Source organism: Emys orbicularis, chromosome 3 (assembly GCF_028017835.1).
Source record: "Emys orbicularis isolate rEmyOrb1 chromosome 3, rEmyOrb1.hap1, whole genome shotgun sequence".
Taxonomy (NCBI): domain Eukaryota; kingdom Metazoa; phylum Chordata; order Testudines; family Emydidae; genus Emys; species Emys orbicularis.
In genome coordinates this window covers 28126479-28144839 of record NC_088685.1, presented here as the reverse complement: position 1 = coordinate 28144839, position 18361 = coordinate 28126479, and the positions used below count along the sequence as shown (strand labels likewise).

Here is an 18361-nt window from a genome sequence, read left to right as displayed (position 1 = left end):
TACTTCCAATTCTTGTTTGTTCTTCTTAACTTGCCCCAATTGTTTTGGGGATTAAGGCAGCAGTAATGGCTGTATGTGGTTGTGGTAGCAGGGAGGTGGTCAGGTCTAGATGTTATTGTGCTCAGGCACTCTGGTGATAGGCAGCTGCATAACACCCCAAGATGTGTAATAACCAGGGACAACCCTACAAAGCCTGTGTGATCTGAAAGGTTCACAGTAGGAAACCAAATCTCACGCATAACATATTTTTCCTAAAAGAAATATCCGGTTACTTGTTGCAGAGCAGAGACATTTACCGTTAAGCTAAATTTTCTGCAGTGTTTGTTTCTAAAGAGCCATACAGCTAGCAAATAATTTTATTTAAAGCTTGGCTATCTTCAGACTATAAAATAATCAGATGATGATCCTGTTGTATAATGACCAGAAATACACAGAATTTTGCAAATCCCCTTTTAACCTTCTATTTAACAGTTTGCTTTATTCAAAGCTAGTATTTTTTGTTTCGGTTGAGTATAAAGTGACTGCAGCTCTCCGTAAGCAGGAAAACTAGTCAAACTTTGCAGAGGAGTATATTATAGGAGTTGCCAAAGAAGAGCAGACTCTTGGTCCATCAAGTCCAGTATCCTGCCTCTCACAATGGCCAATTGCTTTGGAGGAAGGTGGGAAAAAAACCCAATAATGCACCCAGGCCACATTTTTCAAAATTTGGGTGCCTAATATTTGGCAAGAGTGGCTAGGATGTTCAAAGAAGTCCAGGGGAGGTAGGCGCCCAATTCCTGTTGACGGTCAGTAAGCAACTTTCAGTTTTCTAAGGCTGATTGTGAAGAAAGAGGAGCTAATAGGACATGTGTAGCCTCTGCTATCTCCTTCCAGTACATCTATGGTAAAGCTAGAGATACACTAGTAATTTATGTGACATGTAAATAAACAAAACTTCTACTTTGATTTACTAAAGCTGGACAGGCAATAATAAAGCCATCAATACTCCATAAAGGAGTTTAAAGTGTCTGAAGATACTTTCATTACTGCAATAAGTTTAAAGCAGTTTCCCTTGCATTTAACAGTTTTTATGGCAAAGCTTTGAAGACTGTCCCCCAGGTTATCGGTATGCCTCTATCTGCTGCATGTAAAATAAGAACAAACAAAACAACCCAGAAAATAGCTTTCAAGTTGTGGCCTGTGTTTACAGCTGGAACCATAATGGGGCAGCTCTTCTGCTGGTGTACATCAGAATAACTCTAATGACTTGAAGGGAGCTACACTGATTTAGCCCAGCTCAGGATCTGGCCTGATATAGCTCTTTAGTCAGTCTTAAAAACTTTTTCTCTCGGGTCCCAGGCACCAATACCATTCTGGGCAGCCACTAATAATCCTTGAGGGTTAATGCTCCTGTTACCTTGTGTTTGAAAATGAGTCTCAGATGCAGGAAATGAAAGCCTTCCCCTTAAACGTAAAGCAGATTCCAACTGAAAGCTAACGGATTCACGCTTCAAACCACCCTGTGAGGATGTCTTTTTCTATTTCTAACATTTGGACATGTTTGAAATGGAGCTAATGAAGACAGGTTTATGAGACTGGTTATACTTTTATGTTCATAACTGCATATTTCAGAGTTATCTCAGTGCATTATCTGGTTAAATATTTCACCATTGATCTGAGATAATGAAACTTTAAAAGGGGCAGTGACTAGTGAAATGTTCTGAGCTAAATTTTCAAAAATAGGCACTAATTTGAGCCTGCAAAATAACACACAAAAACAAGCAATTCCTCACTCATGAAGAAAGTTACAAGAAAAAAAAGATAAATGTAAACACATGTAGACATTTGAATGGTATAATATGTCAAACTGACTCAAAATATGATGCCAAGGCTTCAGGGCAAGCCTTAAGCACAAACAAGTCCTCAGGCTTTTAGAGCAAGGTTTTTCCAATGTGATCACTACCTAGCCTCTCCCACTGTGATGCTTAGGGCTAGCTTTTCAAGGAGGGTTAGCTCCCAGCATGATCCCATGAGCTCTTTAGAAAATCTAGCCACATGGTGCCTACACATGAGCAGAGTTCTTTTGAAAAGTCTGGCAATGGGGCTCAGCAGTAGCCCCCTTTAGACTAGATTCACAAAGGGACTTATGCAGTGCAACACTCAGTGTTGTAACCCCTAACTTTTAGATACCTAGAAAATCACTAGGATTTCCAAAGCCAGGGGGCCTGGACCCAGGGTCTCCCAATTCCTGGAGCCTCTAATCACCAGGCTATAGAATCATTCTCATGCTTGCTCCCTCTTTTGGGAGAGAATCAGAATATCCCTGGGGACAGGGCACTCCCCTGAGAGGTGGCAAATCACTTCTCTCCCTCAGATTTAGGGGTCTCCTACATCCCGGGTGAATTAGGGGTGCTGGAACAATTTGTATACTGGGGGTGATAAGAGCCATTGAACCAAACTGATGGACACCATAGGCACCGACTCCATGAGTGCTCTGAGGTTGGAGCACCCATGGGAAAAAATGGTGGTGCTTAGCACCCAATGGCAGCCCCCGTATCAACACCTCTCCCTCCCCCCAGTGCCTCCTGCCCATCTGTGGGCCCCGCCAATCAGTGCCTCCCCCCTCCCTCCTAGCGCCTACCAGGATCAGCAGTAGGTGGGGAGGAGGAGGGAGTAGCAAGGGCACAGCGTGCTCAGGGCAGGGAGCAGAACTGGACGGGGAAGAGGTATGCTGCAGCGGGAAGAGGCGTGGTGGGAAGAAGCAGGGCGGGGGTGGGGCACTGGGGGAAGAGGTGGAGTGGGGGCAGGGCCTGGGCGGAGCACCCCCTGGCAGATTAGAAACTCGGCACCTATGATAGACACCACTTCAATCCAGGCAGTGTGGCAACACTCCCAGCACCGCTAGATCCAGCACCTATGGGTGAATACCCTAACCACCGGGGTAAAGTTATGAAAAAAAGTCCTCTTCCTCCTTCCTTCCCCTGCTGCCATTTTGTGTGGAGTTAGATGTGCTCAGAACATGCCTACCAGATTGGGCCCCAAGGCAAGAGAATGCCCGTCTTCCCTGGTTCATGGATCACACTGGCATGTAGGCCTCTGGATGCCTAGTGTGAAGCAGCAGCCTGCATGCTCAGAGGCAGAAACATAGGTGCTTAGAGAGCATCTACTGCAAAATCTTAGGTGCTGAGTGAGTTTAGGCACCTGCAGGGTTTGGTGGCAGCTGAGCAAGGCTTTTGTGAATACCAGTGGTGCCTAAATTTGGAGCTTAGGTGCATAAAGTGGCAATTAGTTAGGTGCCTACAACCCTTTGGAAATCTAACCTTTGAGGGGAATTTGATGAGGCTGCTCAGAGGTCCACAAAAGCAAGTCACTCCACTGTGTCTCTCACCAGCAGCAGGTCTTGCAGATCAGTTTCCTTTTCCTTCCACCAACGTGGGGCTCTCTTTTGCTTGGGTATCTGCAAATGAAAAGGCTGATTGTGCTAGGCAGGGTGTATTTTAAAAGTTGAGTCCAATACAATGCTCATTGAAATCAATTAATCCAGCTGGTGTTGGAGCAGATTCTAATTCTCTTTGGTGGTCACCCTCTTGACACCAAAGAGACATGGAAATGCAGGCAAGGGTTCGTATTATACATCACTAAACTACCGATGTCTGGGCCAAGGCTGACATTCAAGAATTGGCTGCAGTATACATTTCAAACATCTTTGTTTGAGACACTGAGAACAACTGGTGGAGGATGAATATTATTTGTTTGGATTATGGTAGCGCCAAGGGGTCCCAGTCAAGAAGCAGGGGCTCACTGTGATAGACATCATACACACATAAAAACAAGAATCTGTTTCACCTTTTAGCTTCCATCAGGGACAAAATGTAAACCCACAAAAAATCCCCAACCTATATAGCTACATATTTTAAAGAGAAATATTTCTGACCAAAAATAGTTCCCATTTAACATATATTAATGTTCAAATTATATATCCCCACCCTGTAACTGGTCCATGAGATATACTTCTTTTGCCACAGCAGTTGTCTTGCAATGAACTTTGCATGTCAACAAAATTTACGCTCTCCCCTGTATCTGTACATATAGGAATGTAACTAGAGAACAATCTACCTCTGGAAACATGTCACTTGTGATGATGCTGCATTTGTCACCTAACTCAGCAGCAAACACTTGACAGTGATTATAAGTCCATCATATTAGGCTGAGGAAAGTGCATGGGCAAAAAAGTTTGAAAAGGGAATTATTCCTCAAACTATGGACTACAATGGAAACTGGATTGGACCTCAAAGTAGTAACACAAATGGTGGGGCAGAGTTTGTTGTTTGGATGACAATCATTGAGAATTTTTCTTTGCAATGGGGAGTGGGTGCAAGAATTGAGGCTAGTGTCAGAACTGTTTGTGTAGCCTTAGCTTGTGATTTCCATAATTTGTAATGCCCTGGTACTTTTTTATTTGTGTTTAGTTGCTATGATTTTTATTACATTACACTTAGCAGCCTTGACTGTAACTTCATGAAGTTCTTTGTTTTATAATACAACTGTAATGTACCAAATGCTTACATGTTTATCGAGCCATATATAGAGTTTGAAAAATCTGTTGTGAGTAGGATGCTTTCCTGGGCAAGTGCCATCAGCTTCTGCCAAAGCAAAAAAAAAATTAAAAGGTTCTAGCCCTTCTGGTTTTGATGACAACCTTCCAAACCTGTGGGCTTGTCTACATGGCAATTTAGCGTGGGACAAGTCAGGGTGTGACTCTACAGCTCACTACCTTGTCATGAATTAACTGGCCATGTGGACCCTTCTATCCTGTGATTTGATTTTTAGAAACAGTAGTACATGAAAGTGCACCATGGAACTTTTATTGCACGGCAGCAGGGTGCACGCAGCCAGTTAGTGTGCAGCAAGCTAGTGCATTGTAGATTCACACCCTGACTTGCTACACACCAAAACTGCCATGTAGCCTGACTGTAACCAATGCAGCGCTGCCTTCCTGAGTCTGCAAACAGACAGCTCCTTTGCCAGCATCAAAAATGAAAATTGCTGCTGTCCAGAACCGTCCGGGTAGCAGGAGGGAACCTGTGGGGAAAGGTAGGAGAAGAAGAAAGGAAAAGAAAGGAGACAGAAAATATAGACAAGCAGGTAGGACACATAATGTAGAGAGGGAAAGATACGAGGAAGGGGACTCCATTGAGCTACGAGCTGTACAAATGCACAGGAAGACATGGCACTCTTATCTCAATGTGGTCCCCTTCCTGGTATCTTTCCCTCTCTACTTTGTGTCCTACCTGCTCGTCTATATCCAAATGTTTCCTGTTAACTAGTGGCAGTTTGGTGGCCTGCTTGAAGTGAATCTAGGTGAAGTGACTCAGGTTCTCATGTGCACACAATGCTTTGAACACATATTGTACTGCATAAGGTATATGACTAGTTTTTGAAAAATTTTCATGTCACAGGAATCACGGTGAGTTTGGCACCCTTACCGGCAATTTCAGCAGAGACACTCAATGCCAAATATTCATGGAACTTCCCTATCTCACAGGGTGTTTTGAGGATAAATATATTAAAGATTGTGAGTTGCTCATATACTGCAGTGGTGGGGGCCATATAAGTACCCTAGATACACAGAAGAATTCAGTCTCCATTTCTGTAAATCTAGCATTTTTAAAAAGTAAAAAAAAGATAGAACGCCAGCTCTATCTCCAAACAGCTGCCCTACCCAAGAATGTTATCCATTGTCATTTAACAGATGCTGCAGAGTTCTTCATTAAGTGAAATAAAGCATTCTACATATCATACTACCAGGACTGTGAATGTTCAAACTCAGGGTCTTATTAGTCATGGCACAGAAGGTTTTGCAATTCATTTTTGTGGGTTGGAGGCAAGGGGGAGGGAATGAGTTATTCCAATTACATAATGGTTTTGACAAATACACCTAGAAGACCCCATGATTAAGGACATGTCCATTCACAAGGGGGGAAATAAAATACATTTAGTGTGCAGACAGGGACAAAGAAAATGGGGTGTTTAAGTGGAACATGTGCCAAGATCTGGGTGGCTCTAGGAGAAACAACTTCCAACATATCAAGTAATATTATCCTGGATTACTTTGGTTTTCTGAGCAGGCAGGAGGCTGGGAGGCTGGCGGTACATGAGGGAAGGAGATATATTTGGCCACATAAGAAGTTTTCATTGTATGATATTCCTTAATGAAAGGAAAATGTTCAATAGCCATCACCATTAGCACCCAACCTATCTTAAATACGCAGGTGCATATGACTCCAGAACATTGAGCACAAAGAATTGTAGGACTTGTCATGAAGCCAGATTAGAGACCGCAGCACCTGCTCTGGCTCTCGCCACTAAATTAAGAAGCAAAAGTAGCTTTTATCCTTGGGTGATGTAAATGGTTTTGTGATGCTAGCAGTCCCATCAACCGATTTTTATGACTGTTGAGATAGCGAATCCAAAAGTCTGGGAAATGGTGGATGATAAGAGTGTGCACCCCTTGGAGGCAACAAGAGAAGCATTAGCAGCCTTAAAAATCCACCCTGCAACAAAGAAAACCACACACAAAACCTGCAATAACACTAAACATTCTAAAGTTCATTGTTAGTTCTCACAGCATGTCATTACATCTCATCTGCCCTGATTCATTTAATTAGGCTGCAGGCTTTTAGGGGCAGTAACTTTGTCTCCTTACACATCTGTAAAGCACCCTGGACCAGATCGTCAAAGGTACAATATTTAGGTGCCTAACTTCCATTAAGTTAGTTTTTCGTTAATGTAAGCCAAAAAGAAAACAAATTTGTGCATTCATGTCCATGCTTCACAGAACGTTCAGCAGGCGAGACTAGACTGAAAAAGGAAAACGATAGAACTGTATTTTTAAAAATATTTTTACATCCACAGAGTTAGCACCAAATGCTGAATTAGATAAAGAAAAAAATATTATTTGTTTTTTATTAAAAAGCCTCCTTATTTCAATAACTTGAGTTAAGGTATCTGATTTCTTGCAGGACATCCACTGCCCCACCCCCTTTATATAAAACAAATATACAGGGAAACCTGTCTTGAGCAACTGACCACCCAAAGAAGCAGCAAAAATCAGTTTCTGGCACAGGTGGTCTTTAATTAAAGATTGAACAAAATTGCAATGGCAACCCTAGGGATACTTTAAAATAGTCACTCACTTGAGAGGCACAATGCAATGGGTCTGGTCTGAAGTTCTTTGAAGTCAATGGAAAGACTCTCATTGACTTCAGTGGGTTTTGGCTCAGCGAACTGTTGCTAGAGTTTCAGTATCTATATTGTTTATTTTCACTATGGAAGTAACGTTAATAGCACACCAACTAATTGATCAACACGATCCCTTATTAATGTTCACAATCAGGAATGGCTGTTCATATAACAAGAGTTAAGCATACATGTTAATATCATACTTGACCCAAAAGAGGAGCTGATCACCATTCCCATAAAGAAGACCTCATTAAAAAGGCTACTGATAAAATTCAGCTGAGACAGGAAATGATGAGAATACAGAGAGAACCAAGCCACAGATTTCTGAACATACAATCAGATGGCATCCAGTGTCCACCCCAGGGACACCTCCAGAGATAGATAGATAGATATGGAATTCAAGAGCACGTGGGAGACACAAATAATGAATTTAAAGGAGCAAACCACATATAATTGCTTAAAAGTGAGCGAAGAGCATGAATGAGGAGAATGTATAAATTGCTCACACATTAAGATCTCTTAAACAAGCTCTAAGCCACTAAAGGCTATTGATATGCAAGGAGAAAAAAATAAAAATTAAATAAAAACTATCCATACCTTTTTGACCAGCCAAAATAAACAAATTAATGCAAATTAATTATACTTAGACCTTTTATGGGACTTCACACCTTCAGAGTACAGAACACACATTATTAATTAATTCCCTTCTCTTGAGTCCAAAATGTGCTTTTGGAGGCTAAGGCTGTTCAGCCCTGACCGCACAATTGCTTAGTAGACTGTTAGTGTAGTTCAAATCCTGACATGAGTCACTGAAACCTCCAGCTCTTTGTACTGTATCCTCTCTATCACTGATTTTAACAATTTTTTGTAACAGAAAATTATCACTAGTTGTGGTAGAACGAAGATTCACCTCTGCTACCCTGCCATCCCTCGAATCAAACTACTCCTGGGTCTTTTAAGACAATGGAACAATTTCCCACCTGGACATCAAACGTGGCCTATTTCCCAGCACCACATCTCTAATCAGGGTTGCCAACCCTCTCATATTGGTCAGGAGTCTACTGGAATCGGCATCGATCTCCCAGTGACAACTGAAAGTGATCCGGGAGATTTTAATAGGTACAGTACAATTAATGACATTACGTCATGTTGGGGGAAAAAATCTCCCGGAATAGCTTCAGTCAGAGTTGGCAACCCTATCTCTAATCCTTGGTGCTCTCTCTCTCTCTCTCTCTCTCTCTCTCTCTCACACACACACACACACACACACACACACACACACACACACACACACACACACACACACACACTTTTGCTACCTTTCTGATTTTGACTAGGCTGCTCCATGTCCTATGGGACATCGAAAGAATCGCTAAATATCTTTGGGGTGTTCATTACAGAGCAATGCGATGGTATTCGAGATGCAGCATCACAATGTAACATCCCATGTTGATGTGACGTTGCATGACAATGCAGACATGACAGGAGGGCATGCTGAATGTGTTATGGAAAGCAAAGTCTAAAGCTGGGATTCTCAACCTTTATCTTTCTGAGCCCCTCCTCCACAAAACATGCTATAAGAATTCCATGGCCCACCTGTGTCACAACTGTTTTTGTGCATATAAAAGCCAGGGCCAGCATTAGGGGGTAGCAAGGAGGGCAATTGCCTGGTGTCCCACGCAGGGCCGGCTCCAGGCACCAGAGCAGGAAGCAGGTGCTTGGGGCGGCCATTGGAAAGGGGCGGTGTGATATTGTGCAGTCTATATGGTTTTATAAAAATATAAGTGAATATAATGTAACTGGGATATGCTTCATGCAAAAGGTCTCTTGTAAGGTATCATTACAAAACTTATAATCTACTGAGTGTGATCATCCTATTTGTATAAATGTACCACTCTTGTATCTAAAACTAGAAATATAAAATATAACTCTGAGGGCCTATTGTAATTATGCAAAGTGTGGGCCATTAATGATGGTTTGGAATCTTGATGACTCCCATTAACAAGGACCATTGTCTGCAGATGGCTGTGTTTACCTGTGAGTTTTCCTGTATATCTATGTGCTGGCAAGTGGGTAATGAAGTCTTGCAGTGACATGTGATCATGTCACCTGAACTGGAATCCATCTTTAACCTGGTGCTTTTCCAGTGAGGGGGGGTGGAAACCCAGAGGGACAAAGGGTTCCCGCCTTATGCAAAAGATATATAAAGGGGTGGAACAGAACAAAGGGATAGAGAGGAGCCATCATGAAGAATCCCCTAGCTACCACCTGAGCAGGAACAAGAGCTGTACCAGGGGAACGAATTGTGCCCAGACCTGGAAGGTGTCTAGTCTGAGGAAAACACTTACTGAAGCATCTCTGAGGGTGAGATTATCTGTATTCAGTTTGATTAGACATAGATTTGCGCATTTTATTTTATTTTGCTTGGTGACTTACTTTGTTCTGTCTGTTACTACTTGGAACCACTTAAATCCTACTTTCTGTATTTAATAAAATCACTTTTTACTTATTAATTATCTAAGAGTATGTATTAATACCTGGGGGAGCAAACAACTGTGCATATCTCTCTATCAGTGTTATAGAGGGCGAACAATTTATGAGTTTACCCTGCATAAGCTTTATACAGGGTAAAACGGATTTATTTGGGTTTAAACCCCATTGGGAGTTGGGCATCTGAGTGCTAAAGACAAGCACACTTCTGTGAGCTGTTTTCAGGTAAACCTGCAGCTTTGGGGTAAGTAATTCAGACCCTGGGTCTTTGTTGGAGCAGACAGGAGTGTCTGGCTCAGCAAGACAGGGTGCTGGAGTCCTGAGCTGGCAGGGAAAACAGGAGCAGAGGTAGTCTTGGCACATCAGGTGGCAGCTCCCAGGGGGTTTCTGTTATCCAACCCGTCACAGGCGGCACATCCGGGTCTTCGGCAGCAATTCGGCGGCGGGTCCCTCAGTCCCTCTCAGAGGGAAGGACCGGCCACCGAATTGCCACCGAAGAATGAAGTGGCGCGGTAGAGCAGCCACCGAAGTGCCGCCGATCGTGGCTTTTTTTTTTTCTCTTCTCTGCTTGGGGCGGCAAAAAAGCTGGAGCCGGCCCTGGCCCCACGCAACGGGGGCACTGTGAAGCTAAGTTGCTCAGGCTTCAGTTTCAGCCCCGGGTGGCAGGGCTCAGGGCCTCGGGCGTCAGCCCCATACGGTGGGGCTTTGGCTTTCTGCCCTGGGCCCCAGCACATCTAATGCTGGAACTGCGGACTCCCTGAAACCTGCTTGCAGCCCCCCAGGGGGGCCTGGAGCACTGGTTGAGACCACTGGTCTAAAGTATGGTGCTTTTGCAGTTCAATGTGCCAACTGAAAGGCTGTGGAGGGGATTTCCCTGCCTCTGGTTAAGCTTCATCCCTGTCTGGAAGTTGTTTAGCTATTCTTCTCAGGGATCATTTTTATTCCTCACAATAAATATACTTGCTGAACAGAAAGCGGTTGACAGATTCATAGGTTTTAAGGCCAATATGGACCATTATGATAATCGTGTCTGGCATCCTGCATAGCAACGATGGAAGAGCCTCTCACAATAATAAGTGTTTTGCCTTTGGAATACACCAGGTTGCACAAAAAAGACTTGGTTTCAAAATAAAGGTTCCTGAGAAGAATGCCGAAATCCCACCTCCCTGTGCTTGAAGAGTGTGTGCGAGGGTGTGGGATGGTGTCACAAGGGATTATAAATTGAGCTGGGCCCTGGAGAGGTGCACTTGAAGCCCTGTTTTACCCTAGCTGCGGCTCCCAGATTATGACGACAGCAGACCCCACGCTGTTTTCAGGACACTTTAAGCACTGCCCCCACCTACCCAAGCATCCAACCCTCTCCTGAGCACCCCATCGCCTGCTCCACTGTCACCCCTCCCTTTCAGGGCATTCCCAGCTAGAAAACAGCCGCTCCCCACCCCTCCTGCACTGCTGCCCCTGACCGTGTCTGTAGCTCGGAGCCAGCCGCGCTGCTGTTAGGAAACGCGCGGCGCCTCCTCCTTGCGCTTTGCTTCTGCTCCCTCTCGCCTCCGCAAGGTGTCGCCTTTTGCAGAGGAAAAGCCTGTGCAGCAACCGCTCTTTTAATTATTTATTTACAATGTGGGGGGGGAGGGGCAGGATTAGGGAGAGGGACTGGGGGAGGGGGAGAGCCCCTTTATTTATTTACTTTGCAATCTGCCTCCTCTGGGCAGCGCCGCTGTGGTGCTCACACCCCTGCCCCCGCCGGGCAGACTGGGTTGTTATTTGCACAACAACAGAATCAAGCCGACACCTTGGATTGAACCCTCCATAATGACTTCCTTTTTGTCCTGGCTGTGCCGGCCGGCGAAGCTCGCCGCCTAGATCTTCCCTTCTCTTATTAGCATCTGCTGCAAAATAAATCGCGCTGGCAACCCTGAATGGCTACAACTCTCTTAAAAAGGGGGTGGGGGGAGAGATACAAAGGAGCAGGACCCTAAAGGCACCCACCCTCCTCCTCCATGCTCCATGCAAAGCACTGAATAGGCACATCACTGGTGCAATTACAACCCAAATCCCCCCCGTCCCCTTGCAAAGTGCATCCCCTCCCCAACTGCTCAGGGTGGTCGGGCGTGCAGCTCGGATTTTGCATTTTCTTTATTATTATTATTTATTTGCAAAGGGAATTGGACCTAATTCTCCTTGCAAAGCATAAAGAGCAAAGGGGCTTTTGGCGCCAAATGCCAGGCACCTCCCCTGCTTTTATGGAAATTAGGGAGGTGGGGTTAAGCCTCTCTCTCCTCTCTCTTTTTCCTCCCCGGGTGTGTCAGGTTTTTTTTTAGTTAATAATATCCAAGAGCTTCAAAGCCAGCCAGTGACAGTCATCTGTCTGCAAGCAAAGGGTGAATGTGGAGGCTTAAGCCAGCCTTGGGGGACGAGCGGGCTGGCGCTCAATAAAGTGCAACATACAAGATCATCTGGCTCTTTTTTTTTTCCTGCCCTCCTCCCCCTTTTGCAACACCACCCATCACCAAGGAGGAGGTAAGAAGAGGCAGCTGCAGGGACCGCGGCTGTAATAAGAAGGGAGGGCAACACCAAATAAATAAATAAAACCTCACGTTGTATTGGAGTTGCAAAACTAGGGAGGATGGGTTGGGGGGGAAATGCAGGGGCAGTTCAGTGATTTGCGTGGAGGTTTTCACTGACCAGAAGGAAATCCTCAGGGTTTCTAAAGCTGTTGCATGGAGATCGCTGTGTTTTGTAGGTGAAGTTTCGTTGCTTTGATTTATTTTAAACGGTTGCAATAGATTTTGTAAGTAGAAAAATGGTACAATAGTGGAAGCGGGCAGGGGGCGGGGCGGGGCAGGGAGAGAGCAGCTGAGCTGGGCTCGTTTCATTGCATTTCATCATAAGGCCTTTTTTTTTTTTATGGAGATTTTCCTTTTGGTCTCAGTTTGAATGTCAGCTGTTTGAAACCCAGCAAACCGATTTTCCTGCGTGTTGCGCTAGCTGAGGTGACGGGGGGCACTGAACGCCTGTTCCAGACTTAAAAGGTCATTTAAAATGTCTAATGCAACCGGGCTCCGGTGCTGGTATGGGATTGTGGTGGACTGGTCGGGGGCACAATTAAGGAATCTTCCGGAGGGAAAGGGGGATTGAAAGCTTGTGTTTGTAGCAGGTCACATTGAATGTAGTGGCAATGTGCAAAGTTCCCTTGTTGCATCTGCAGCCTTTCACCCCTTTGCTCAGTGTGCAGCTGGGCAGGAGAGAAACTTCCTGTACCTTGTTGGCATATCAAAGGGCTTTGTTGTTAGCGCCGGCTTTGTTTTTTAAATTGAAATTATTATATAAGGTTGCTGCATTTTGGCTACTTCCGACCCCCCCCCCCCCCCCCCGCCCGTGTGTTGTGTGCGGGTTTCTCTGAGTAGCTTTGAGTGAATGAACTGGCAAGTTGTAAAGTTGCACCGAGCCGCCTCTCCTCTGCCCCTTTTGCATCCTCTTCTGTCCCCTTTGCACCGGTCTGCAGATGACAAAAAGGGGGGAACTTCCACTACTTTTGTTGACATATTAAAAGGGCTTTCTGGAGCGATTAAGGTATCAAGCTTTGCATATGTGTACAGTGTATTGGTTGGGTTACTCTGTGTTTGGTTCTTTGAAGCAGTTTGAAGAGCTTGCAATGTGTGAAGCTGCACAGACACCCCTTTGCATCTCTCCTGTACCTTTCTGGCGTGTTTTGTTTTCTTACAGAGCATAGGGTTAAAACAGAAAACTTTGCATGTGTGTGCATAGACTGTTTTTTGTTGTTTGTTTTGTCTGAGTGGTTTAAGCAGCATTAAGGGAGTGAAATGTATTTCTCCAAATTTGCACAGTGCTCCCTGCATTCCTTAGGCTTTTTAATGATTATGGGCTTTACTTTTTTTTAATTGGTAGGAAGACTGTTGTATGAACAATTCATGTCTTTCCTCCTGTTTTAACTAGTTGCTTATTTTTTATTTTTTATTTTCTTTCAGGTGTTGGGAGAAGTGTCTCTCTCTCTCTCTCAGTGGAAACACACTCAAACCTCCCTCTAAATAACAGCCCTACCAAGGAATCAGTAAAAGGAACCCAATAATGCCAGGGATGGTCAGTAAAAACCCAGACCTCGAGTTTGACTCTTTGCAGCCCTGCTTCTATCCAGATGAAGATGATTTCTATTTGTGCGGTCCGGACTCTGCTCCCCCAGGGGAGGACATCTGGAAAAAGTTTGAACTGCTGCCTACCCCTCCTCTGTCTCCCAGCCGGGCAGGACTTCAGGAGAACCCCCCGGGAGGGGCCCCACTGCTATGGGGAGGGGTGGCTCTAGGGGGATTCCAAACCCGTGATCCTCTGGACTGGGCATCTGAACTGCTGCTGCTGCCCTCTGAGGCCGACCTTTGGGGAAGCACGGATGGAGGAGACTTATTGGAGACAGGCTTTGGGGAGAACAACAACCTCAACTCCATCATCATCCAGGATTGTATGTGGAGTGGCTTTTCTGCCCGTGAGAAGCTGGAGAGGGCAGTGAGTGAGAAACTGCAGGGCAAAGTGGGAGCAGCAGTGGCACCAGGAACAGCTGGTGCATCCACCACCACTGCCAGCCCTGGGGGCACCAACAGCCAAGCAGAGCTCAACAACTCTGTGTCAGAGTGTGTGGATCCTGCAGTGGTGTTCCCCTTCCCCATCAACAAGAGGGAGCCAGTGGCAGCAGCCCAAGCCCCAGCAACAGGGGGAATGGCTGGCATCCGGGTGAACATTAGTGGGAGCAGTGGGATCGCACAGGGGGCAGCAACTGCCACCCAGCGCAGCAGCTGCCATACAAGTGCTACCAGAGCAAACAGCAGCTCAGGAGATGATACTCTCAGTGACTCGGGTAAATACTCCACTCATCACAGATTTGTTAGCCTGTGTACATATCCCCAGAGGTATTGTGTGTGCATGGTTGCTCCACCCTCAAATGCAGCTTTATGGGCAGCATCACCTTTATGATGCATCTCCCCTAACCAAAGGTATAAACAAAAAGAGTGAATTCATTGGGGCAGCCTTGCAAAATTCAGTTCACTTAGGGTGAATGTTAGTTTCTGGTCAAGTAAACTAGCATTAGTTGTTTTTTATCATCATCTTGGTAAGGTGGGTGAGTAACGTTGTGCCTGGCTGGTACATTATCATGAACATTTTGTAAGGCTGCCTTAGGCTATTGGCAGTGAGAAAAAAAGAAGGGGTTGTCTTTCTCTCTCTTTCTCTCTTCACACTTTCCTTCCTGTAATCAAAATTAAGCTCAGTCTTCCCTTTCCCCACCCCCGTCTCTGCACCCATGTGGTCAGGAGACCAAAGAAAATAAATCCGTGATCCCAGGTCATGCCCCCTTTCTTTGTTTCTTGCATCTCAGTGAGTCAATAAAAAAAAGATTGGGGGAAAGTTGGTGGCCATATGCCTTAGTGCTTGAGGAAGCCCCCTGCCTTGAAGCGCTTGGGCAGAGAGAGAGAGGAGGGGTAAGTAAGGGCAGCTGAAACGTGGGGGGTGGAGCTGGGGAAGAACAAATATTGCACAATCAGTTCAGTGTAAAACATGACAGTGGTTGAGCCCTTAGGACATGGGAACCCCTGCTGTTGAAGAGAGGGGAGGCTAGGAGAGAGTCCACCACCATCAGATTCAGAAGACGTCAGATAGATGAATGGTGCCACTAAAGTTAGTCTGGAAGAGGAGAAGCTTGAAAAATCCCAGACCACTCTCATTTGCTTTTCTTTATTGATAAAAACATAATCAAGAACAAAACCCGTAGCTGTCCAAGTGTGTGTGTGTGTGTTTTACTCCCTTCCATTTCTAACTGGTATATGGATTTGCCAGTAGGTGGCAGCATGCTTGTCCTAGGACATTACCTTTTGGAAAGGATTCCTTGAAGGAGACCCTTTGGCAGGCAGCTGATGGTAAAGCAGACAGTGGTATATAACTAAAGGGCATCCTATCCTGGGCATGTTTATACTTAACAGATGCTGGATGAACTTTGAGTGGGTTTTTTTAATCTTCTCCCATGCCAAAGTGTACCGGGTGGTTAATCTCAAAATTCATTCATGTGGCCAAATAAAATGCAGCTTATGCAGAATGTATTGTGTAAATAGTGCATTGACCATATGGTAAAAGTGTTTTTAGTATAAAATCATCCTGCCTTGTACATGGTTTTGAAATGGCTAGGCAGTCTAATAATTTAGCGGGGAAATGTTTGATTTTGGGTCTTTGGATTAAGACAGGCAGAGGAAAATTTAGATGCAAAAAATTCCTCTCATGTAAAAAAAACCCATCTGTAGTTGCAGAGAAGCCCAGTTCAGTTGTAAACACAGTTTCTCTCATGTAAATGAGTAGATCCATATGACCATCATCATAAACTTGATGATAAGCCTCCTGTTTCAAAAGGCTCACTGTCCCTTTAATGTCTGTGCCTTGACAGCTTTCTGTGAGGAAGCACTTCCTCCCAACAGCTGTCTTCTTGGCAGTAAACCAAAACATTGGCTTAAAGGGACTCTCAGACTGGAACAGCTTCACATTCTGCATCAGAACAAATCCAGCAATTGTTTAGTTTTCCGGCTCCTTTTTGATCAAGCAAGGGAGGTGTTGTGATTGTGGGTGTGTGTGCTCACATACATGTATGTTCTGTACTCCAGTTTGTTGGTTAAAGTATAAATTAGGGCATTTTCTCAAATACGGTTTCCTCTAGTGTGTTTATTTGGGTTGCACCTTTATGGATTCTCCTATTGTACAGCTTAAAAGTGCAGAAAACTATCTGTTCTTAGGGTTATAATTTTAATTTAGCAGAGATACCCACTTATTGTGTCCAGATCTGAGTGTATGCATGGTGTGTATATATTTATCTAGCTCCATCTATCTGCAGATAGTTAGTATATGCACCCTATTTTTATCCTCATATTTGTGCATATTTTGAACACTTAAATACTTATGGGTTGCTGTTTGTCCTGAGAATTCACACAGATATGTTACTAGTTTTTAAATTTCAAGGTCCTGTGTGAATATTTTTTGGAGAGAACAACTTACTTTCTTTATTTTACATTTTGTATTTCTAAAGATGATGACGAGGAAGAGGATGAAGAGGAAGAAATTGATGTAGTGACAGTGGAGAAGAGGCGCTCTTCCTCCAACAAGGCTGTTACTACTCTTACTATTACTGTGCGTCCTAAAAATGCCACCTTGGCATCGGTGAGAATGCAGCAGAATGAACTGATTCTAAAGCGTTGTGCCCCGATTCACCAGCAGCATAATTACGCTGCCCCTTCTCCATACATGGAAAGCGAAGATGCCCCGCCGCAGAAGAAGCTAAAAAATGAGGTGCCCCGTCCAATAAAACCCATGATCCAACCAAAGTCTAAGAGTTCAAGTCCTCGAAACTCAGATTCAGAAGATAGTGAACGTCGACGCAACCACAATATTCTGGAACGTCAGCGGCGTAACGACCTGCGATCTAGTTTCCTCACGTTAAGGGACCATGTACCTGAACTGGTTAAAAATGAGAAAGCTGCAAAAGTGGTCATCTTGAAAAAAGCCACTGATTATGTCCATTCCCTTCAGGCAGAGGAACACAAGTTATTGCTAGAAAAGGAAAAATTGCAAGCCAGACGACAGCAGTTGCTAAAGAAAATAGAACACACACGGACTTGCTAAACCTTTTTTGTCTGACCTGGACAGTCACTGCCACTTTGCACATTTTTGATTCTTTAAAAAAAAAAATTGTGTTTTTTGACGTTAAGAATGTTGGTTTTACTTTCAATCCAGTCCCTCAAGTAGTTAACAATCTATGTTATCCGGGTACAGAGCACATGGATGTTCTTGCAAGGAGTTCAACAGACTGCCAAACAATGACGGCCCTTGTATTTTTTCTTAAGAACTATAGATGTTCTTTAAAAGTTGTGAGCCTTTGGAGCTGCTGATGACACCTAGTTGAGTTTAAAAATGTTCATTCCTAATTTTTAATGGTGCTTATGTTCTAACAGATGTTACTTTAGGGGTTACCATTTGTACCTCTGTGGGAATTTTCTGTAAATACCATCTACACACTTGCCTTTTGTACATGTCTTGGGTTATGAGAGGTGGCTCTTGCTACCAGTATTTGACTGGAAGTTCATACCTAAGTACTGTAATACCTCAATGTTTGAGGAGCATGTTTTTGTATACAAATATATTGTTAATCTCTGTTATGTACTGTACTAATTCTTACACTGCCTGTATACTTTAGTATGATGCTGATACATAACTAAATTTGATACTTATATTTTCGTATGAAAATGAGTTGTGAAAGTTTTGAGTAGATATTACTTTATCACTTTTTTGAACTAAGAAAACTTTTGTAAAGAAATTTACTATATATGCCTTTTCCTAGCCTGTTTCTTCCAGTTAATGTATTTGTTAATGTTTGGTGCATAGAACTGGGTAACTGCAAAGTTCTGTGTTTAATTTCTTCCAACGATGTACATTTAGTGCTGCGTCTTATAGCACTTTGAAATACCTCATGTTTATGAAAATAAATAGCAATTAAATGATGTGCTCTTCACTATTTATTTATAAACGTAGTTATCCTCTTTTATTGTAAGTTGAATGGTGCCCATGAGACATAAAGACATGATTCCAGCCCTCCCTGCACTTACTATCA

The 18361-nt window shown here is 44.0% G+C and overlaps 1 protein-coding gene across 1 annotated transcript; it reads left to right on the top strand.

The window, feature by feature from the left end:
- The first annotated feature begins 13800 nt into the window (after window positions 1–13800).
- Window positions 13801–17376, top strand: MYCN (MYCN proto-oncogene, bHLH transcription factor). The gene is made up of 2 exons (XM_065401781.1): window positions 13801–14578; window positions 16784–17376. The coding sequence occupies exons 1-2, from the start codon at window positions 13801–13803 to the stop codon at window positions 17374–17376; spliced, it is 1371 nt and encodes a 456-aa protein (XP_065257853.1).
- Window positions 17377–18361: the final 985 nt, after the last annotated feature.